Genomic DNA, 24,562 nt, shown 5'->3' with positions numbered 1-24,562 from the left:
TGCCTCAGCTCCCCCAGTGATCAGTCCAACGACCGTAGTATCATCCGCAAACTTGATGATACTGGTGTTGTTCTGGGAGGCTACACAGTTGTGTGTGAAGAGGGTGTACAGTAGGGGGCTCAGAATGCAGCCCTGGGGGGTCCCTGTGCTTAGAACCTTTGTGCCTGATGTCCGGTTGCCGACTCTGACTGAGGCCTGTTTGTAAGAAAGTTCAGCACCCAGTTACAGAGAGCTGGTGTCAGACCAACAGTGAGGAGTTTAGCAGAGAGTTTGTGTGGGATCACTTATGGATTTATGCTAAATGCAGAGCAGAGCTATAGTCGATGAATAATAATCTGGCATATGTGTCCTTGCCCTCTAAGTGGGTGAGGGTGGTGTGGATGACAGCGTTGACTGCATCCTCAGTGGACCGGTTCTCTGACGGTACGCAAACTGCAGAAGGTCCAGTGTGTCTGGGATGATCTCCTTGATATGCAACATGACTATCCTCTCGAAACACTTCATCCCTTGAACTTAAATACGCAATCAACCTATAGACGGGATGGGTTAATCGCAGAGACGAATCGCATACATGCATGCCGATTAATGACCTGTGAGCAGGTCCTAAATTATTATTATTATTATTTAGATATTGAATGTTACATTTAGAAATGGTCCTGTTTTTGTAAATGTAAACAATGCTACACACTAGCATGTCTTTACACCAGTTCTGCTAGTGTCTGACGCAAGACAATATTTTTCTTTGTGTTGTATGCACTGTACTGTAAGACAAAGATGCACACACTTGTGGGACCAAGTGAAAACCTAGGTTAATCAATCATTTATTATCAACCACCAGCAATCAGCAGAAACATTATATTCATCTAAGGCATTCTTGCTGCATCCTTATCAGTCAGTATTGTCATGGACATTAACCAGCTCACCCCAGGTGGTGGAACTTGGACCCAAGGTCAAAATGTGTGTTAGGGCTGTAATCTGTCTTTTTTTCTTTCATTAAAAACTAAAAGACAAACTGATAGCAGAAATGCAATGTCAATAGAAGTCAATATAATTTAATTTGTATGATGAAGCATTCCAAATTATGTTGCCAGTCAATATTTATAGAGCTGTTGTAGTATGTATTTCTACATACTGTGGTAATAAATTGCTTTATTGCAATATTAAAAAGGTTGCGTTTTATTAAATTGGGATTTGGGACACAGTCTTCCTCATATTAGTTCACTTCAAAGTCCATTCAAAGCTCTTGATTATATTATAGTAATATGGTTTTAGATTGTGCCTGCACACCATAATACCGCTAATGTTAATATGCTAAAATAAAAACAAAATACCAAAAACAAAATCAAACATTCTTTCTTATGAATTGGAAAGGGCTATGATAGCGGTATTGTGCCAACATCTAAATCTGGTGCCAGTGATTTTTGAGTGGGCTGAACGGTCTCCCCAGTGTGGAACAAATCACATTTGCTTCTTAGAAATGTGGACTATCCCTACAAAGCTATTGTTTTCCACCCTTGCCAAGTAAGGACACGTGATCGTTATTATTTTGCAAGTAGTGTATGACAGTAAATGGAAACAGTCAGTCGCCCCGCTACTACGCTAGTCTCTACATGACAGTTATTACACACAAGCGGTTCGGCTATCAGCCCACAGAGGCGAGTTTCATTGGCATCCTATATAAAGCCATAATTGGAAATTGCCCAAATGATCTCACTTCGCTACTGGAGTGGATATCTGGACCCTGTGGTACGATCCAATGATTGGCTCACACTAAAAGCACCTAGAGTTTGGACTGAACTTGGGAAATGTGCTTTTTTAGCTTCCGTGTTCCTGACACGTGGAACATCATACAAAATACTCTTAAAACGCAATACTTTGGTTTCCCCAGTTTAAATCCTTAATCACCAACCATTCCACCATAATCTGCAATTTTTTTTTTTTTTTTTTTTTTGATCTTTTTCCCCCTCCATTTTCCTCCGATTTTCTCCCATCCCAATGTTAGTCGTATGCCAATTCCCAGTCCCTTCCTGGTCGCTGCGCACTTACCCCCCACAGTCAGATCATCTGGGAGAGTGGAGGCTACCACGTGCTTCCTCCGACACACGTCCAGCCAATCACCGCATCTTTTCACCTGGCAGCGCGGATTCTCATTGAGAGGGCGTAGGCAGCGTGTGGGAGGATCACACTATCCCCCTCAAGTCCTATCCGCGCTTAGCAGGCGCCCCGACCGAACTGTAGGAGTCGCTGTTTACAACGACCCGGACCCACCCCGCCAGCTTCTCCCACCCTCTAATACCGCCAATTGTATTAGTGTGGACGGCCAGCCAAGCTGGTGACAACCCCGGAGCTGTGAGCTGGATTCGAACAGGCGAATCCAGCTCACAGCTCCGGGGTTGGTGACGAACGCAATCTCCGCTCGGCCACCTAACCGCCTCTGCAATTGTTTTTATTGATTGTACAAACTCTACTATGTTTGCATTTATTGAATATTTATTGTATTCATCATGTATGTACGCTTGACGTCATTGAAAATGAGGGCATGCCCTCAATGGATTTTTGAGTTGAAATAAAGATTGAATGAACGAACAATAGGAGCTGACAGGAAAGAAAACTTGGACCAAATCTGTTCCCTTGCAACACATTCCACTGAAAATGTCAATTGGTTTCAAATAAGTAACCATGAAAATAAGCTGTATATTAAATATCACAGTATTTTTCTTCAGTATAAATTAGGGATGATGTGGGCGGCTAGGTGGTGTAGTGGGCAAGGCACTCGCCACCAGTGTGGAGACGCTAGGATTCGCGTGTTCGAATCCAGCTCTCCACATTGTTTTCAGTTTAGCTGGTCGTCCGCAGTAATACACATTGGCCGTATTACGGGGAGGGAAACTGAAGGGTGGGGATCGGGCGTTGTGAACAAGCGACTCCTACAAGTCGGTTGGTGCGCCTGCGCAGTAGAATCAGGAAGTGTCGGGGGCAGCGTGAGCCTCCCACGCGTTACTCCTCGACACTGAGAGATCGAGCTGCGCAGGTGAAAAGATGCGACTGCTGTTACCTCAAGTACCGGAGGGGACTTGTGCTATGTATGACTTAGTCCACATTGCAGCCGGCTTGTGGGAGGCAAGAAACAGCGTTCGTGACAGGGGAGGGTTGAAAATTAGGGATGATGTTTTTTGTCACTGATACGATCATTTATGAGCCCTATTGGCAGATACACTATAGATACCGATCGTTTTGTTGTTTTGTTATAGTGGCTGGTATAGCAGTATTATAGGTCCATTTACATTGCAGATGGCATTTGTTACATCTGTACAACTCCGCTGAGAATGGGCTCATGTTTTTTGCCCCATTGATCGAAAAAAGCCATTATCGGAATACCTTGACATCATATTTATACTGAATATCTGCCAAGAACGACCGGGGCATCCCACGTATAAATAGAGTACATTGGTATTTGACTGTATCTTGTTTTCCAGTACAATGTGATATGACATATTTGTTATGTCTTTGCCTTGTAATACAATTGTCATGGTGGAGTTTCATTCAAAATAGTCTATTTTCTGTAAAAATAATTGTGTACGTGTGTAAAATGGGGAAGAATCTATTGGAACTGCCTACCTGAGGATGCAGAAGAAGGCGATATAGAGGCCTCCATTGGCTGTGAGGAAGGAAGTGGAGAGTAGGATCTCAGGGAGGAGCTTTTTCAGATAGTAATCCTTCTTCCTCCTCCGTAAGATGGCTGCTATCTGGAATTCAACAAGATCACAAAAATGTCAAAAATGCTATCTGGAATGGAACAAAGAACCACCTGTCATACAGGTCCTAGCATTCACACCAGGGTTCAATCTTAACCCCCTATTTTCATGTCACATTGTTTTGATTGTTCACTTATGGCTGTTCAGAAATGTAACTTATCTTATCCCTAACGTTATTCTTTATGGAGATATCATACCCAATGCCTAACCTCAACTAGAGATGAAAATGTCATCCATGAGAATGTTGCTGGTGACATCATGCCACCGAACGTGAGAGATGAATAAGTGATATTACTGACATGCTGGTGATACACTGATAAACACTAACATTTGCAACATTTTGGGTTCCAATACATAACTTGGAAGAAAGTTACAAACAGGGTATCGCTTGCCTAAGGGGAACGGCTGCAGTTTTGAAAGACAGCATTGTGTTATGTAAGCAAGTTAGGACTGCAATGTCAGCGGAATGCTCGGAGAACTCAGTTTCACTGTGACGTTAACAGGCTTAAGCAATTACAGGCTATTCCATGGCTACTCTCACAAGACACTGTGTCCTGTTCAGGGATGCAGTGGTGGGTGGAAGGGGTACCACGCTGTCCTAGTAGTTCGCTGAGCAGAAGTACGCGCAATCGCGCACAAAAATGCGTTCACAATTGTCACTGGACTCGCCGCGCCGTGCGCCAAGTACCCGACAGCCGGCACTTAAGAGCTTAGGCGCTCTTTCGAAGTTGGTTAAGGTTAGAGTTTGTCTTAGAGCAGGGTGATAGAATGCCTGCCCTGATTCCAAACTCTAACCTTAACCAACTGCGAAAGAGTCGCCTAAGCTTAACCAGTGATAAACTAGGCGTTAGGTAGTTTGCAGGCTGTTAGACTCGGAAATAGGCGCCGAACTTGCCGTCCCCACGATTGGCGCACATGTCACATGACCTGGCCAATCAGAGCGCAAAACTCGAACGCGGAAACAAACATTTGAAAGTATTCACGCGTCCTGTTCATGAGACTCGTCCTGCTGTCAGTGTACAGTCGCTTTCTCATATTGTGAATCTGTGTTGTTGAGTGTTTCTGTCACCGAGACGACAAACTCCCTTTACACACATAATTGCAATGTATGTTGTCGAATAAAGTTAGTTTTTCTGATACATATAGCAGGTGCGTAAATAGCGATCTCTAGCGGGCGGCAGGGGCTAACGTCAATGGGCCCAGAAGTCCTGAAACGAAAGGAAGGTGTAAAGTTTCCATTTAGGTGAGCACTGAGCAGCTAAACAATAAAACACCAACATTGTAGCGAAAGGTTTCCATACGACACAAAACACGGGGGTGCCATTCGCACTGATGACATGTAACAAGTTGGTTAGGCGTTAGCTCTTTTTTAGGCTCTTTTTGTATCAAACAGTACTGTATTTGCAAATCTGGTATGTCATAAATGTATAGATGTAGCAGTACTGTCTATCTGTATGTTGTGTATGTCATAAATGTCATGTATGTTGTGTATGTCATAAATGTCTATATGAATTGAAAATGGGGGACCCTGATGGAAACAAGACGAAAGTGTTTCTCTGGTCTGCATCCCCTTATTGAGCTGTACAGTACTGTACCCATTCTGCAATCTGTCAGATAAAGTTTTCAATCAATCAATCAAACAAGTTGGTTAGGGGTTAGCCGCCGACTAATGTCAGCTAACTTAAGGGCAAGCTAAGTCATGGCTAATAATAATGTGTAACGTTACGTTGTGGTAATATAAAGCATGGAGAGCATTTAACCCATAATAACCCTGCTGACTTCCATTGCATTTTGTACATTAACTTGTACATGAACTTGCACCTGAGCCCTGTATGTGACGTTAGCCGTTAGCTAGCGTTAGCTCGCCATGTAGTGGTAGCTGCTGGGATACAGGGGATAGTTAGTTACCACAGTTAGCTCATGTTGACGCTAGCTCCCAGCAGAGAGATGTGACAGATAAGCAATAAAAACATAGCACTCTCACCAGATAAAGGGGCGCGTATATTTTGAAGGAGACCTCCAGGGCGCCGGTGGCTACTTCCAGGCTGGACAGCACGCATGACGGGTTCCAGGTATGCCCGATCTCGTAGCAGCTGTGCGGTATCTTACTGACAACAGCCATGTCTGTCTGTCTGCACGGTGGCGGTCAGCCGGCCCAGCGCGCCTGCGCGACTTACACGGTGACGCAAGAGCGAACAGCCGATGTAGGTGACGTCAGTGTACTGTTGTACTCATGGTTGTACTAACGCTCATAGATATATATCTACGGCACGCTAACACTGACCTGAATGAATGAATGAAAACTTTATTTAACAGATTGCAGAATGGGTACAATATACAGTACGGCTCAATACAGACGTTTGTCTTGTTTACACCAGGGTCCCCCATTTTCAACCAGAGACAAAAAATGCTCTGAGTTTCGTAAAAGTCAGTCAAAGCTTACTAAAAGCACGAGCAGTGAACTCCAAGCCCACGTGACTGAACTCAAACTAGAAAGAAACAGACTAAGAAACGACGTAAACTCCATGATCAAAACTGCAAAAAAGAATTTCATCAATGACAAAACTGAGGAAAACAAAAACAAACCACGTGAACTTTGGAAATTACTCAATAATCAACTAGGATGCAGTAAAAAACTTAAAACCAGATTCTCAAACATAAACATAAAAACTGACAACACGCTCATCACAGACAAGCTGGATGTAGCCAATTACTTAAACATTTTCTTCACAAACATAGCCACAACACTGGTAAACAAACTACCCTCCCACTCAGGGCTTTATGGGGTAGAACACATAGTAGCTTTCTACAAAAACCTAGGGGTCCGCAAGGACGACTTCAAGCTGGAAACGGTAACAACAGATGAGGTACTCAATAAACTGAGCGCCCTCCAACCTAACAAGGCCACTGGCCATGACAACATCCCCTCCAAATTCCTCAGAGACTCAGCAGCCGCCATCACACCAATCATCACACACATAATAAACCTCTCCATAAAACAGGGACACGTCCCCAAGGACTTCAAAATTGCGAGGGTGACCCCTCTGCACAAAAAGGGCAGCAAATTAGACCCAGGCAACTACCGCCCTGTTTCTATTCTCACCTCCATCTCGAAAGTCATGGAAAAAATAGTCTACGAACAGGTCGAAAAGTACCTAGCGGAAAAAAATCTAATCTACGAATTCCAATCTGGCTTCAGAACATCCCACTCCACTGACACATGCCTTCTCTATTTGAATGACCACATCAAACAAGAGGTGGACGCAGGCAAATACTGCGGCATGGTCATGCTGGACCTACAAAAGGCCTTTGACACGGTCAATCACTCCATTCTGATTGACAAGCTAAAAGCAATTGGTTTTGATAGTCTATCAGTGAGCTGGATGCAATCCTACCTTGAGGGGAGGGAACAGATGGTGGAGGTAAACGGTACCCTATCCCCCCCCCTCACAGTGAGCTGTGGTGTTCCACAAGGAAGCATACTAGGACCGCTACTGTTCCTAATTTATGCAAATGACATGTCGTCAGCTTGTGACTGCAACTTGTTCCTGTTTGCGGACGACTCAGCCCTGCTGGTCTCTGACAAGAACAAGTTACAGGTTGAAAAAACCCTCAGCTCGGAACTAGGCAGAATCTGCATATGGCTCGCTGATAACAAACTATCATTACACATGGGCAAAACAGAGTCCATTCTCTTCGGTTCAAATAACAAACTCAGCAAGACCGACGGCTTCTCAGTTACAGTGGGTGACAATATTGTCACAAGGAAAGATGAAATTACCTACCTGGGGTCCATCCTAGAGGCTAATCTCTCCTGTGACAAAATGGCATCCAATGTAATAAAAAAAGTCAACCAACGAACTCGATTCTTGTACCGGATCTCCTCTCTGGTAAACAAGAACACCCTGAAGACTCTGGCAGGAGCACTCATTCAGGGGTACTACGACTATGCTTGCACCTCATGGTACCAAAGCACCTCAAAGGCGCTAAAAACAAAATTACAAACATCTCAAAACAAACTGGTCAGACTACTGCTTGACCTTACTCCTAGAACCCACCTCACCCCTGCCCACTTCGACAACCTAGGATGGCTTAGAGTAGACGACAGAGTACAACAACTTGCAATGGGCCTGGTCTACAAGATACACTACACGACCAAGGTACCCATGTACATGTCAAAATACTTCCCAAAGGTCAGTGAATACCACGATCACAACACCAGAGGGAGCTCCACAAATCATGTCAAACCCAGATTCGGCTCAAATAAGGGACTAAACACGTTTCGCAATTATGCCACATCAATGTGGAACGCCCTACCCAAAGCTGTAAAGGAATGTGGATCACTACCCACTTTCAAAACCTCTCTCAAGGGACACCTACGGGAGACTGCAATTCAACACTGGCCCCTGTAAATATCCTAACCCAATCATTCCAACCCCCTCCAATGTACAGTCATTTACCTAGTATGGTTTTGTCAATAGTTCAATGTACAATTGTGTTTGTTTGTACAGTGTCTCCTCCCCCCCCCCCCTCAATGTACAGTGTTACTTGTTTATACAGTATGCCCCCCGCCCCCCCCCCCCCCAACCACCTCCAATGTAAATTACCCAGTATGGTTGTCAATATCCCAATGTACCCAACCCCCCCCACCCAACCTCCAATGTACAGTTTCTACGTCAAATGTATATACTCCCTTTTCTTGACTCCTTCTGTATCACAAACAGTACTGTATTTGCAAATCTGGTATGTCATAAATGTATAGATGTAGCAGTACTGACTATCTGTATGTCATGTATGTCATATATGTCTATATGAATTGAAAATGGGGGACCCTGATGGAAACAAGACAAACGTCTTTCTCAGGTCTGCATCCCCTTAACAATTGTATGTATTGAGCCGTACTGTATTGTACCCATTCTGCAATCTGTTAAATAAAGTTTTCATTCATTCATTCATTCAATTCATAGTGAATTGCTTATATTACACTGAAGGGTGAAATTATTAGTTTTTCTTATTTATTTGACTAATACAATGGAAAACAGTCGCAATTATGACTAATTGTTTAGGTAAGGCACAGAAGAAGCCCGCTACATTTATGAGTGTGCTGTACATTTTGTTGTTTTTTGGGAGAGAGAGGGGTGGCGGGGAGCTTCTATTCTTATCCTAACGGATTTTGCTTCCGCGTTCGCGTTTGGCGAATCTGATTGGCCACTGACGTTTCTGGTGCGATCTGATTGGCCACTGACGTTTCTGGTCATGTGACATGTGCGCCCAATCGCGTGACGCGCCCATTTCCGCCTCGAACAGCAGCAAACTACCTAACGCCTAGTTTATCACTGGTTAAGCTTTATCACTCTTACGAAGTTGGTTAAGGTTAGAGTTTGGAATTAAAGCTGGCGTTCTATCGCCCTGCTCTAAGACAAACTCTAACCTTATCCAACTTCGAAAGAGTGCCTAAGCTTAACCGGCGAAAGAACTTGCCGTCACACGATTGGCGCGACCAGAAACGTCAGTGGCCAATCAGAGCGCAAAACGCGAACGCGGAAGCATAAATCCGTTAGGATAAGAATAGACGCTGGCGGGGGTCCATATCTAAACAGACTGCAGTAGGCCATGGCACCCTCTAACAAGCGCCTCCTTCAGCCTCATTACAAAACTCATCCAAGCCTAACAAAACGGCTAGTTATATTATCGTATAGCTTACGCTCTGCTCTCTAGTGGAACTATCCCTTTATCCAATCTAACAATGAATAATTTGTCTCCACATGTACACACCCATCCGCCTGGCCACACCCACATCCGCTCCTCTACATAAGCTGGGTCGTGGCCACACTAACAGCTCCTTCCCTATTTTCACCACCGTAAAGTGCCTGTATACACCACTTTAGTTTAGTGCCGAAATAGTTATTGGAAAGGAGTTACGTTATTGGAGAAAAGAGCTGCGTTGACATTATATCTTTGTTTTCTCTCTCACAATTTTTCTAGGAAATACAGCGATAATGTCTTCGCCACCGGAGTGTCTAGAAGATGATGATCATTCTGACCTCCACCGGCACTTCGCATTAGGGGCGCGCGTCGCTGAGCAATCCCCGCCAGCATTGCCTCCGGCTCTGGAGCTGGACACTTTGCTTGGGAGGCGATCGGCTGTGTGAGGGCTGACGGCCTCTCTGGGCGGGTGATGTTTTTTGCGACGCGGGCGCCAGGTGTGTCAGTTGTGGGGGGACAACTGCACAGCTTACGAAGGTCGGCTCCAGGCTAGGATCCTTTTCGCTGCCCCTTAGCGGCGTGGAGGGGGTTCTAGTCTGATGCCCCATGATAACATTAGCTCCTCCTCAAGTTAAGTCGTAGCTTTGTTTTCCTGGGACCGTGATTCCGAATCTACGATTCAATTCCCCGGGTCTCTGGACAAACGGATACCCTCTGTCGCCGTGCTGGCCCCGCTTTTCAAGATGAAAAACATCCGGTGCGAGGGAGGTGAGCTTGGTATTCGTTATGAGAATATCTCCAAGCTCAGGTCAGCTACAGCCCGGGTACAACGAGGGGCTTGCTGCCGACACCGCTGTGTCTGGTAAACACCGTTCTGGAGGGCGGCGTGTGTTGCCTTTTTCCCTTTTTTCTTCGGATAAGAAGAGGAAAAGACAGCGGCTGTCTGAAGTGTTGGCCTGTATTGCTTTTCTCACGTTGTACAGTTTTCAGTAGTAGCCGCTTAGCTTGCTTCTGCGTTAGCTAGTGGCTATAGCCGGTATGAGCTAACTGTTAGCCAGTTAGCTGTTTAGCTACGACGTTAGCTGCCGGCTGCGCTCGGCTGGGAACGTTAGCTTGATGCTATCAGTTAGCCTAGAGTTAGCTGTTTTAGCTTGTGCTACAACCATTGGCGTAGCCGTGAGAATAGCAGGCCCTGGCACTCTGACTACGACGTCATCTTTGGCAGAAGATGTCGTCGGGCCTGCGCCATGACCGGCTGCAGGAGGGGGGCATCACGCCGGACATTGCTTCTTCTGACCTGGCCAGCGAGAGGCCTTCGTCAACGTGGTGGACCAACCTGTGTTGCGGCCTTTCGTCCTGCGTTCGTTGGTGCAGGTAAGGTGTCCATTGGACATTACCCCACTCTTCCTTCCTTCCCCTCCAGTGGCGATTCTAGGAATTTTTAAACAAGGGGGCACAGGGGGGCATGAGCTAGTATGAGGGGGCACAAAAAAAATAAACTGAAGTAAAAAAATGTATTATATTATTATTTTTTTGCTACATAAGGAAGTTGGGTTTATGACAGGTAGCCTAAGTGTAGCAGGTAAGGTATAAAGGTAAGTATATTAGGTTACATTATTTTACCAATAGCAGATCAGACAACTCTTCAGCCATTGGGGTTCATAGAAAATATTTTATTGGCACCACTGCTGTACAAGTCTCTTTTTTTCACATGAAAGACACAATAATAATAATAATAATAATAATAATAATAATAATAATAATAATAATAATAATAATAATAATAATAATAATAATAATAATAATAATAATAATAATAATAATAATAATAATAATAATAATAATAATAATAATAATAATAATGATGATGATGATGATGATGATGATGATGATGATAATAATAATAATAATAATAATAATAATAATAATAATAATAATAATAATAATAATAATAATAATAATAATAATAATAATAATAATAATAATAATAATAATAATAATAATAATAATAATAATAATAATAATAATAATAATAAGATAATAATAATAATAATAATAATAATAATAATAATAATAATAATAATAATAATAATAATAATAATAATAATAATAATAATAATAATAATAATAATAATAATAATAATAATACATAAGACATCACAGGACAGAAACGTATTGCAATAATGACAAGATAATAGAGATAAAATAGAATAAATAAAATTAAAACAGAAATTAAAATTTAATTATATTGATAGACATTACACAAGAGATTCCTAATTACAACAATAATTGTTCACCCAACCCAAGGGCTGTCTACTATTAACAAACCTAAGAAACCTATTGTTCTAAGAATAGCATTCGTCTAAGAGCCCAATAGCCAGCAAGGCCACTGGACTGGAGACCAGAAGCAGAGCAGCCATTGTAGTACAAGTATTTTAAAGTGTTTTATCACTCAATAAATTCAATTAATAATAAACTAAATTAATTGTATCACTCTATCAAGTTGCCCCATGGCATGAAATTATTCATTCATATTAATTCAAGTATTTGCATGTGAGTGAAAGGTATACATGCATCGTTTCAAATATTGTATTGCCACCAGTGCTGTGCTTATTTACAATTATACAACTGGTTACAAATCAAACAAAGTATTTTAAACAAGTGTTTTCTCACTCAATTATCAAGTTGCCCCATGACATGAAAGGGATTCAAGTATTTGCATGAATGCAAGGTACATACATAATATTTTATTGCCTCCACTGCTGTCAGACAACTATTTACTTCTCCAAGTATTAACATAAATTACCACTCATTAGCAGATCAGACTTTTCTCTAAATACCACCTCTGCTTGTAAAATATGGTGCAACAAGCTCTGGTAAATATACAACAGGTTATGGGCCCAGATCAACGCTAAGAAGCTACACAGAGTTTTGTGTGAGATGAACAGTAATGTGGGATTTCACAATGGATGACAAGCTGTTTATTGACCGGCTGAGCGGACCAAAGAACTGGGCAACTGGAAGTTTCAGATGGAGCACTTGCTAAAAGCTAAAGGACTGGGGTATGCTAATGGGGACAGATACATTAGCTGCAGATGCTAATGCTCAAGCACGGACTGAGTTTGATAAATGGAGAGATATATACAATATACAGTAAATAAATACAGTAAAAATATACTGAGGTCTACAGTAGGTGTAATATTGCACAGTGCTGTTTCAAAAGTAAGAGTCCAGGAAGATGGTAACTGTCGCCCTGTGCTCAGTGATGCAGTGAGGCACAGTGATGCATTGTATAGTCTGATGGCTGTTGGAATGAAGGACTTCCTGTGCTGTTCAGTGCTGCATTTGGGTAGTGTGAGCCTGGCACTGAACATGCTCCTCCTGTCAGTTTTCCCTGTCGGCTGAGGGGCAGCGTGTCACAGGAAGAGGGAAGGGCGGGGGGGTTCCCTGGTTCCACTCCATGTTAGGATGCGTGGGTCACAGGATTTCCCCCCGGCCATGGGATACGTCACTGGGTGCGTTTCCTATTGGCCAGGAGACATCCGTGAGGTTACAGGCTCTGTGCTGCAGACCGCTGTCTTTGTCAAAGTTGGATGATGCGATGCATTCGAAAACTGTTCGTTTTCTGCTCTGCTCTCTATTACAGTGTGTATTGGGCCGTTGGTCACTTGGCCCAATTATTATTGCATGTATCTTTTTCAATTGTTACTCACGTAGAGGTCTCTCTGGGGGAACTTCTGTCTTCCCCTCCTATGTGAGGAGCAGAATTGAGGGGGTTGCCCTCAGTAGCGTCATATAAGGCCTGTGTCTGTGTCTTATTGACCGGCTTCCTGCTGCTCGTCCCAGACAGCATGGAGGGGACGTTGTCTGGTGTTTCTTATTAGAATTCACCATTGATGTGTTTCGGGTTCTTGACGTGCATATAGCGCTGGCCCTAGGTGCTTCCAATGTGGAACCACGTTATGGGCCGGTGCGCCTTGGTTGCCCAATTCATAGAAACGGCATTTTTTATGCGGGCGACTAGGAAGGAGATTTTTTATCTCTACCGAGCGCCAGTGCACTAGGTTAGACTCGATGACTCACATGCATCTCCGGGGGGAGATGACGGAGTAGATCATTACATTGGCGGAGGGGTCTCACGCCCATGAGGTGGGCCGCCAGGAGCAGCGCATTCACATTCTGTCCATCTTGGTGGCGCCCTCTGTGATGTTTTAGATCAGGGGTGCCCAACCTTTTTTGAACCATGATCTACTTTTTAATTTACCACCTAGCCGAGAGCTACCAACCAAAATTTGACCTACTCTCGGCTATTAGTATTAGTATTAATAGTATTAGTCATACCCATTCAATATGCACATGCCAGAACATATTATATGGCATATAATATTTTCTGTCATGTGCATATTGAATGAGTATATAATATAATATGATATTTTATATATCATTGTAACGGTGTAGTGTAGCAATTACAAGAATGACGAGACTAACTTCTCACGTTGGGCATGCAGGCAGCATGACCCATTTATTTCACACTCTGCATACACAGACAACACACACACTCAATTCAATGGGCATGAGAAAACATGAGTTTACATTGCCAAAGCAAAAGTGGAACAATACAATCAAAACAAAAATGATATATGTACAATTAAAAGGGAATAGGAATGATGTGTAAATAGAGCTGTCACATTGCAACTGACAACACACTAGTGTCGATACTGGAATTTCGAACTTCGATACGATACCTTGAAAAATATCGATATTCAATACCATTTTCGATACCACAGGGAAAAATGTTAAATCTTAAAATGTAAAAAAATTGAAAAGAAAGATAAATATATATATATATATATCTTTTTTTTTAAACTTAATTTTGCTTTTGTTGCTGGTCGATTCTCCTCAGCTTCTCTTGAGAAGATAAATATAACCCTTTTAAAACCCTTTGTTTATCAGATCAGACATTTAAAAATTAAATGATCTAATCTTAGAAATTAAGTAAAGTTAATAGTACTGCATGTTAAGCATAACAGATTGATTGATTGATTGATTGATTGATTGATTGATTGATTGATTGATTGATTGATTGATTGATTGATTGATTGATTGAACATTTTATTAACAGATTGCAGAATGGGTACAATACAGTACGGCTCAATACACACAATTGTTAAGGGGAGGCAGACCAGAGAAAGACTTTCGTCTTGTTTACATCAGGGTCCCCCATTTTCAATTCATCATAACATTTGACAGATAAACAGTACTGTTACATCCAGCCATTTATGACATACAAGACAGTACTGTTTAAGAGACAGAGTTTCTAAAAGAGAGTATATACAGTTAATTTACTTCTGACCATTATAGACAAAGACTTGTACAGCACTTTGTTCAACTTTGTCAGTGCTGTAAAGTTTAGACCTTTTTAAATCTTAGACAAACAAAACACTTTGCTTTCATGAAATATTGTAAGCCGTCATTTGAGGCTTTATAAAAGCAGCATAATGAACACAAATCTGTCAGTGCCGAGTCCGACCTCATCTTAAATAACAAACAGCATTGCTTGTTGTAGTTAACAAAGAGAGGCAGAGTTGATTTTGCAAAAAGAAATTAAAAATCTAATTTTATTAATCGAGATCGACTTGAAATCAGCCCGCGATCTACCTGTCAATCGCGATCGACTGGTTGGGAACCACTGTTTTAGATCGACACGCGTACCTACCCCCCTCTTAGGACTGGGGATGGCGGCGTGACTAGGATGCGGGACTGGTTCTGGTCACGCCGGACCAGGTCAGTTAACCCGTTGTCCGCCAGGGCGCAGATCTGCTGTTCTGGTACCCCGAAGGACTTTGTGCTTTTCCGGGGGGAAAATGCAGGGTCGGTCCGGGCTTCGCAGGGATTGATGTCGTGGATGTGTGTGTCATATGTATGCCACTACGACTTGCCCATAACAGTGACGTGCTTGGTCCATACTGTGTTGTACCTTGCGCTGTGTTAGGGGGCCTGGTCCTTCTCCATTGTTTCACTCCTCCCTCCCCCTGCTGGGCAGGGATGGGAGGGGGCTGTCGAGGTGGTTGCTGTCAACCCCTCTAGGCATCCCTGTGTAGGTCCCGGTCCGCCAGGCCCAGGTCCGGACTCGTTCTTGTCGACCTGTTGGCCTGGGTTAATTAACCCTTTGGAAACTGAAACACTTTGCTTCTAGGTTTTCTTGGTGGGTTAAGGGAACAACCGCCTCCTGTTAAACTAAACATAGGGAGGTGGTTGGTTCTCCGGTGTGTTGGTAGCAGAGTCGACTCTCGGGTTGAGGCCGGGCTTGACCCCGTCTGCCCGAGAGTGTGCCCCCGCATCTTTCATGATGTCTGCCAATTGTGTCGGCCTCTCCTTTGAACCTCGACCTCGCTGTTGAGGTCATGACATGGTGCACAGCATACCGAACACCCCTTCCGCCGGGTACTGTTCTTACAGTAGACCCTTTGGCACCTGTCTAGTCCGCAGTGCTCCAGGCACAGGTAGAGTTCTGGCTTGTTGCCTGGATTGAGGGATCAACCCCCTTGGGGGTTGTCTCCCCGGCGCGCCGTCTGGCCCCACAATATTGTGGGGGGGTAGCCTCTTGGGGCTTACGGCCATGCCAACCTGGACACGCCCGATCTCGTCAGATCTCGGAAACTAAGCAGGTTCGGCCCTGGTTAGTTCTTGGATGGGGGACCCCCTGGGAATACCAGGTGCAGTAAGCTAGAGTGCTTCAGGGCGGAGTGCAAAAGGGGGGAAGGGCCTACTCTTGATTTAGGCCCTGTCCGATACGCTGGCGATGTGGGGGGTGGTGTCATCAGTGACCGTCTGGTGGGGTCCCGATGCTGCGGCATCATTGACCTCACCAAGCCCCCTTTTTTTTCAGGGGGTCCTGGCCCTCAGGCTGTTCCTGGGGCTGGGTCCTCCTCCGTGCTCCGCTGCTATGGCCTTGCCATGGGGTTGGGTTCTTGACCTTTGACCCCGTGATGTTGGGGGCTGTGACAGGAGTGTTTTGCTTCCCGTTCGTTCCCTGGTGGCATGTGGGATGCGCGCCTGAGTGGTCGCGGGTCCTTCTGTGTGAAGGTAAGTCCCACGGTCTGCTCACCCTGTGCGTTTGAGGTGCTAAACCCTCTTCGCACAGTCGGATCCGGTTCCCTCCCGTCCCCCTCTAGGGGGGTCCGGGGGCTCGTGTCCTCTCCGGTTCTGATGGTTGTGGGGGGCCTCAGCGGGTACATCTGTCGAGCTTCCGCTCTGCTCAGCTCCTGTGTTCCACTAGAGAGCAGAGTGTAAGCTATACGATAATATAACATACGGTTATCCTATAACCATAGTTATATGAGTATAGCGAGCGCTCTGCTCTGACTCACTGAGGACCACCGTGGTCTTCGCCTTCGGTGGTGAAAGACTTGGGAAGGAGCTGTTAGTGTGGCCACGACCCCGCTTATGTAGAGGAGCGGATGTGGGTGTGGCCAGGCGGATGGGTGTGTGCATGTGGAGAAAAACTATTCATTGTTAGATTGGATAAAGGGATAGTTCCACTAGAGAGCAGAGCGCTCGCTATACTCGTATAACTATGGTTATAGGATAACCGTATGTTATATGATTGTTGGCTAAGCATCTTGCCTCCCCTATTGGACTACACTCTACACTCCTATTGGTGCACACTGAAATAATTTTATAATGCACATATTACTGACCAGGCACGCCCCCACCTGCAGCATATAAGCAGGTGCATTGCCCACAAACCCCCTATGCCCCCCAACGGGGTAAAGAGGATTAAGTCAAGTCAAGTCATTGCCCACAATCACCCTACTGTACCTAGCCTCTTTCACACATTAATGACTAGTAGGCCATAAGGTGAAGACTGAGAAGTGGCTAGAAAATTATTCTCGTTCCCATCTCGGGTGACAACGCAATTTTCACTCTGGGTGAAAGATCTATTGGTGTAGATTTAGGAATAAAAAGTTCTCCATTTGTCAGTCAGAGTCGACAACCGGACATCAGGCACAAAGGTTCTAAGCACAGGGACCCCCCAGGGCTGCGTGCTGAGCCCCCTACTGTACTAGTGTACACCCTCTTCACACACGACTGTGTGGCCTCCCAGAACAACACCAGTATCATCAAATTATCAGATGATACTACAGTCATCGGACTGATCACTGGGGGAGCTGAGGAGGCGTACAGAAGGGAGGTGGCGGAACTGGTGGCCTGGTGTCACGACAATAATCTCTCCTTGAACGCAGACAAGACCAAGGAGATGATTATTGACCCACGGAGGAGAAGTGTACAGTATACACCTCTGTACATAGGTGAGACAGAGGTGGATAGGGTGAAAACTAGGGATGTCCGATATTATCGGCCGATATTGGCATTCAAATGTAATATCGGAAATGATCGGTATCGGTTTAAAAAAATATATATATATATTTATTTACATTTATTTAACCTTTATTTACCCAGGCAAGCAAGTAAGAACTAATTCTTATTTTATGTATTGTCAAAAGTATGCATAATGTTGTGTTAATTCCACAACAAGAGATATGTAATGTTAATTACCTGAAATTATTCCGTTTTTTTGGGGGGGAAACCCAGCATATATCGGTATCGGTTGATATCGGTATCGGAAATTAAGAGTTGGACAATATCGGTGTATCGGATATCGGTAAAAAAGCCAATATCGAACATCCCTAGTGAAAACCTTTAAATCCCTCGGTACCCACATCAGCGAGGAACTCACCTGGGCTCACAACACCCAACAGACAATTAAAAAATCCCAGCAACGACTGTACATCCTAAGAAGGCTGAGAAAATTTGGCATGCCACCCAAAATTCTCAGCAACTTGTATAGAAGTATGGTTGAGAGTGTCCTTACCAGCTCAATCACAGTCTAGTATGGAAACTGCACTGCTAAGGAGAGGAAGGAACTCCAGCGAGTGATTAAAAATGCTCAGTACATCTCTGGAGCAGCCTTCCCCTCACTCACATTTACTCTACCAGGGCCACCAGGAGAGCACATAACATAATTAAGGACAGTACACACCCCCAGCACAGACTCTTCAACCTCCTGCCATCCGGCAAGCGATACAGGAGTCTGAAAGCCAGAACTACGAGACTAACAAACAGTTTCTACCCACAGGCCATCAGGCTTGTGAATGCCAGCTCCCCCCCCCCCAGCCCCCCCCCCCCCCCCCCCCCCCACACACACCTTCTTGAAACTGATCCCCCCATCCCGCTTTTGGCCAGGCAGACACTCTGACCTGACTGCTGCTGTGACCACACTGGCACCCTTTACAGCAGAGACTGACCACAAACCCCTCATATCGATTAGAAAAAGGAACCTCAATGATATGTCCCCCAGAATTCAACGCATAATGTTGGCGTTACAGCGCTATGATTTTGATCTTATTTACACGCCAGGGAAATACATTGTGCTAGCGGAGGCGTTGTCAAGGGCACCGGCTCCAAGTGGTGACACACCGGTCAGCGCTATAACCGCTGAGGTTGAAATGCACGTCGACATGGTGACTGCATTGCGCCCCGCCTCGGAGGTCATGTTACAGCACATTGTGGAGGAGACTGCAAAGGACCCGCTGCTGCAGGTCCACCTTATCCAAAATGGAGGTCAAGGGGAGTCTGTCCACAGTTCTACCCAGTGCGTGCGGATCTGTGTGTAACTGATGGACTGGTGCTGAGACAAATAAGAATCGTCATTCCTCAGTCCATGCGCCAGGACATGCTTCGTCATATTCATGAGGGACATCTAGGGATGGAGAAATGCAAAAGGGAGAGAAGCAGTGTATTGGCCAGGCATCAATAGGGACATTGAGGAAAGGATACAGAAGTGTGGATACCGGAGTCTCAAGGCGAGCACAGAAAGACTCAGAAGAAGCTTCTATCCCCAGGCCATCAGGCTGCTTAACGAACAATGAACACTACACAACAACAACCATCAAACGCATATAGCACACACATCCACACGCACACACTCACTTTAAACAAACACACTGTAGCACCCACTCCCCACACTTTATAGCACACACTCACTTTAAACAAACACACTGTAGCACCCACTCCCCACACTTTATATTTATTGATGAAGGATTGCACTACAACTCGTACACCTTACTGTAAATTGTACCTAAATTGTACCTCATCCCATTTCTGCTTTGCACTATATAATATTGTACATTAGTACACTGCATAGTATTGTATATTATATGGTAACTCAGTTACGTCTATTCTGCATCGAACATTGTACATATGTCTATACTGAACACTGTGACCTCATTTTCTACTTCTAATTTACATGCTATACTATGTTATTTGATACTATCTTGTCTAGCACAGTCTCTGGAGCGTAACAGTAAGAAGTATTTTGTATGAAAGTATTCTGTACTTCTGTATGACAACTATTAAAGAAACTTGAAACTTGTCTCAAACATCACTACAAACAAACCAAAGAGCCAATGCTGGTAGCAGATCTTCCCACCATGGCAAAAGGTGGGCACTGATTTGTTTCATCTACAAGGCAAGGACTTTATTCTGGTGATTGATTATTTTTCGAATTACCCAGAAGTAGCGCAGCTTTCCAGCACGTCAGCACAGTCTGTCATCACACACATGAAAGGGTTTTTCGCCAGGCATGGAATCCCACAATGTGTAGTCAGCGACAATGGTCCACTCCACAATATGACTGTGGGGAGTTCAGAGACTTTGCAAAGCAGTATGGGTTTACACACATTACCTCTAGCCCCTTGTATCCACAGGCTAATGGACAGGCTGAAAAGGGGGTCCAGATTGTTAAGAGGCTGTTTAAAAAGGCAAGAGACAGTAACACTGACCCATGCCTGGCTTTGCTAAGCTACAGAGCAACACCTCTGGAGTGTGGAGCATCCCCTGCTGAGCTCCTCATGCATTGCAAGCTGCGCACCACGCTTCCACACATTCCAGATGAAAAGGACATGGGCAGGGACACCAAAGAACTGTCCGACAAGAGGATGAGACTCGAGCACAGACAGAAACTGAACTATGACAAAACAACAAGGGGACTGGAGCCCCTGCAGAAAAACGATGTTGTGAGGATCGAGGGTCCTGATTTCTGGACCAGGAATTTAAGCAACAGTCCTCAGGGAAGTAGGTCCCAGGTCATTCGCCGTAGAGACTGAGAATGGACAAGTGTTTAGGAGAAATAGGAGGAGTCTGTTGAAGACTCAGGAGGACACAGAGAAACCAAGCGAGGACACTAAATCTGAACTATCACAACACGGTGGTGATGCAGCAGACATGCAACACACTGAGCCTCCTTCACCTTCCACAATGGCTGAGACATTGAGAAGATCTTCTAGACCTAAGAAACCACCTGAGAGACTCATAGAACATTGTTGAATTGTTGATAGTGTTGAAGGAGAAGGTTTGTATGGTGGACACATTGTGGTTGGTGTTTATTTTTAATAATAGTATAATAATAATAATAATAATAGTAATGTTATGCTCTCCTGTTTGGAAAGAGAAGTGTTGATAGTTGAATTATTGATATTGGTGATGGAGAAGGTTACGTATTATTGTATGGTTGACAAGGTTATGTATTATTGTATGGTTGACACAAAGTGTCTCAAGGTGATTTATTTGACTGATGTTATGCTCACCTGTTTGGAAAGAGGATGTAATGATAAGTGCTATCATAGCTGCTACCACTAAGGGGCAGTATAACATCATGCAAGCTGTTACTATGGTTACTGGTAGGGCTATATAATTATGGCACCTGTGTACAACCTGCAGACAATAGCTGGCTGAAGCAAGCATAAAGATCTAACCAAGGGGAGCTCCAGTAGCTCACCACGTACCGCGAGTGCTATTTCAGCGCCGTGGACAACCGCGCTCGCGCGGATCTGGGGCTGAGTGCGTTCGAATCCCGGACGGCAACCGTGCCTTTCCCAGAGTGTCTTCCCCCCCATCTGAACCCTTTCAGCCTGCTTCTGTCGGTCGAACTTGACCAAGTATGAATGCGAAGAAAAGCGATAAACGCTAAAAGAACCAGGTGACTGGTCAAAGTTAAAAAAAAAAAAAAAAATCTAACCAAGTGTCTTACTATTGATAGTAGACTACAATCTTTACACTGAGGAGAGGAGAAGTGAGAGGAGAGTGGGTGAGGAGAGAGGCTGTGGAGAGGAGAGAGATTAGTGGGGTGTGTGTGTGTGCGTGCGTGCGTGCCTGCCTGCCTGCCTGCCTGCCTGCCTGCCTGCCTGCCTGCCTGCCTGCGTGCGTGCATGTGTGTGTTCTAACCTGCGGCAGTATCTCCCTGGCCAGACTGAGTGCTGCTCTGAGTCTAGGCTGGTTCTGTTCAGACGCTCTGTTCACCAACCCCAGCTCCAAAGCTGTCTGACCACACACACGCCTACCTGATAACACAGAGAGAGAGAGAGAGAGAGAGAGAGAGAGAGAGAGAGAGAGATGGAGGTAGAGAGGGAAGGAGAGACAGCGAGTATAGAAAGAGAGAGTAAGGTAGAGAGAGGGTGGGGGGTAGAGATAGACAGAGTGAGAGTGAGTGACTGAGTGAGTATTGAGACAGAAAGAGAGTAAGGTAGAGAGAAAGGGGGGGGGGGGCAGACACAAAGAGACCAAGTTATAAGATTAGATAAGGATACATATCATTCATATCATTAACACACAGATGATATAGCATAGCAGTACATGTCAATGTTTCTATTAAACAAAGCCACATAACTGCACCTGTGAAAATTAGCTCCTTGGCCAGAGACATGCCAATGGACCTGGGTAGCCGCTGACTGCCCCCTAGAGGACAAAACAGGTCAAGGTCAAATGACTGCTGCTCTCAGTACATGTACTGTTATGCATGGTGTGTGTGTGTGTGTGTGTGTGTGTGTGTGTGTGTGTGTGTGTGTGTGTGTGTGTGTGTGTGTGTGTGTGTGTATGACGTGTGTGTGCGTGTGTGTGTGTGTGTGTGTGTGTGTGTGTGTGTGTGCATGCGTGTGCGTCTGAGTGAGTGTGTGTGCGCCTGTGCGTGTGTGCATGTGTGTCTGAGTGTGTGTGTGTCCGCGACCTGTGTGGTTCTTATCTGCCCCTGGGAGCAGCCCCTGTGTCGTCTCAATCAGTCCCATCTGTCAAGTCAAGTCAAGTCAAGAGTTTTAATTGTCACGGCATACAGGTATACAATGAAATGCGGGTGGTCTTGCCCGCAACGATGTGCAATACAGTGGTACATATAATAGAATCAAAATGAAAAAACAACATTGTGCAGTAAACAGGTAACAGGTAACATGGAGTGACATCTCGGTATCTGTACATAGTTATTTACAGAGCATATGGGACATGCTAGTTAGCTTTGGTAGTGCAATACACTGTTCCTGTTATTCTAATTTAAAGTATCCTTTCCTTTGGCCATAAGTGTGCGTGTGTGCGCGACATGAGTGTGTGCCCGGCTGCCCGCTCATGTTAAAGTGTTAAGTGGCTGCTCGTGTGTGAGCGTGCACAGTGTGCGTGTCGTGTGTGTGTTCATGTGTGCTTGTGTGTGGATAGTTCAATGTTCTGAGCACTCAATGTTCATTGTTCATGGCTCTGATGGCTGAGCGCACCACTCTCTGTAGGGCCTTCTTGTCCTGTGCCGTGCTGTTTCCATACCAGGCAGTGATGTTTCCGGTCAGGATGCTCTCTACAGCTCCTGAGTAGAAGGACTGGAGTATCTTCCCCGATACTCTGAACTTCCTTAACTGTCTCAGGTGCCGAATATCTGTGCCGATATGCTGAAAAATACACACACACACACACACACACACACACACACACACACACACACACACACACACACACACACACACACACACACACACACACACACACACACACACACACACACACACACACACACACACAGACACACAGACACACACACACACACACACACATGTAGGTGCGCACACCCAGAGGACAGTTGAAGGTCTGTGCTGCAGAACGCCATTTGGCCATGAAGGGAGTAAAGGGTGACTGATGCCTCTGTCAGAGACACACAGACAAGACACCTGCTCACCTACTGTAGCACATCAGCTTCCAGCCAATCACTGAGCTGCCATGTCTAATTTAACCAATCGCATGAAGATTCAAGGTATGTGAGCAACTGGGGATCTGGCCCACCCAGCCAGGAATCATTAGTCCCTTGACACCCCAACACATTCTCTCAGCATTCATAATCCTACTACTGCAGCATGTACCGTATAACCACCAGGTATAATCATGAAGCAACGCTATTCAATAGGACATACAGTACAGTAAAACCTCTCATGAAGCACTTTTAGAGATGTGATTTCATGCAATGTTTTACATTTTGTTTATTTCTTTGGTTTGTCAGTCAGAGGGATACATTTTATGGTTCAGCACCTTGGAGAGCAAATTTTATGTTCCAGAAATTATTTTAAATATTTCTGGGGCTCTAAACAGGAGAACACAGCTTCCCTATGTGTAACTTTTGCCGGTGGACACGGTGGAGGCGTCGGAAACAAAATGGCACGTGGGGAAATGCCTTTTCTTGGCGCCTGAATGTAAAAAAGGGGATTTTCACTACAGTTCTCAGTTAAGGCAACTCAAATAATTATGTTCTGTTACTGTGACTTACAGTTCTCAGTTAAAGCAGCTAAGCCATCAACCGCTGTCCAAGGAAAGGAGGATGGAACATACTGCCATCATCATGCACCTGGGACCGGGCTCTCTGAGGTCATGGAATGGGCCATGGTGGAGCTGCATCAGGACGGGGAACCAGTGAGCTGACCCCCGATCCAGTGCTATCAGGATGATAGTCCTGTGCTCTAGAGTAGACGTACCCTCTCCCAACACATTATTTATCAGATGAATTGAAGGAAATGTTCCCACTCAGACATGGGAACATGGAGAAAGCATCCATACCCTGAGGGGGGCTGTCCTTTCATTTGTCTGAAAACCACAGACAAATTGTGTGGACTCCCTGCTTGCAAACCGGTTCCAAATTCATCTCACTATATCTAACCTCCACTTGTCCTGGTGGGAATGTGAAGAGAGCCCAGAGACTGCATTGATTGATTGATTGATTGATTGATTGATTGATTGATTGA

General features: G+C 44.7%; 1 protein-coding gene across 1 annotated transcript in view; it reads right to left on the bottom strand.

Annotated features, from left to right (window-relative positions):
* The window catches only part of tmem135 (transmembrane protein 135), a 37,567-nt gene extending 31,662 nt beyond the window's left edge, over nt 1–5,905 (bottom strand). Inside the window, exons 1-2 of the mRNA XM_084320713.1 lie at nt 5,740–5,905; nt 3,619–3,746 (exon numbers count right to left, since the gene is read on the bottom strand). Of these exons, the coding sequence (XP_084176839.1) occupies nt 3,619–3,746; nt 5,740–5,877 (266 nt within the window). The 5' untranslated portion in view covers nt 5,878–5,905. The remainder of the gene's footprint in view (nt 1–3,618; nt 3,747–5,739) is intronic.
* Nucleotides 5,906–24,562: the final 18,657 nt, after the last annotated feature.

The sequence above is a fragment of the Notolepis coatsorum genome, assembly GCF_963971535.1.
Source record: "Notolepis coatsorum genome assembly, chromosome: 8".
In the NCBI taxonomy this organism is placed as follows: Eukaryota; Metazoa; Chordata; class Actinopteri; order Aulopiformes; family Paralepididae; genus Notolepis; species Notolepis coatsorum.
Note: the sequence above shows the minus strand (reverse complement) of the source record. Positions and strands in the feature narration are given on the sequence as shown.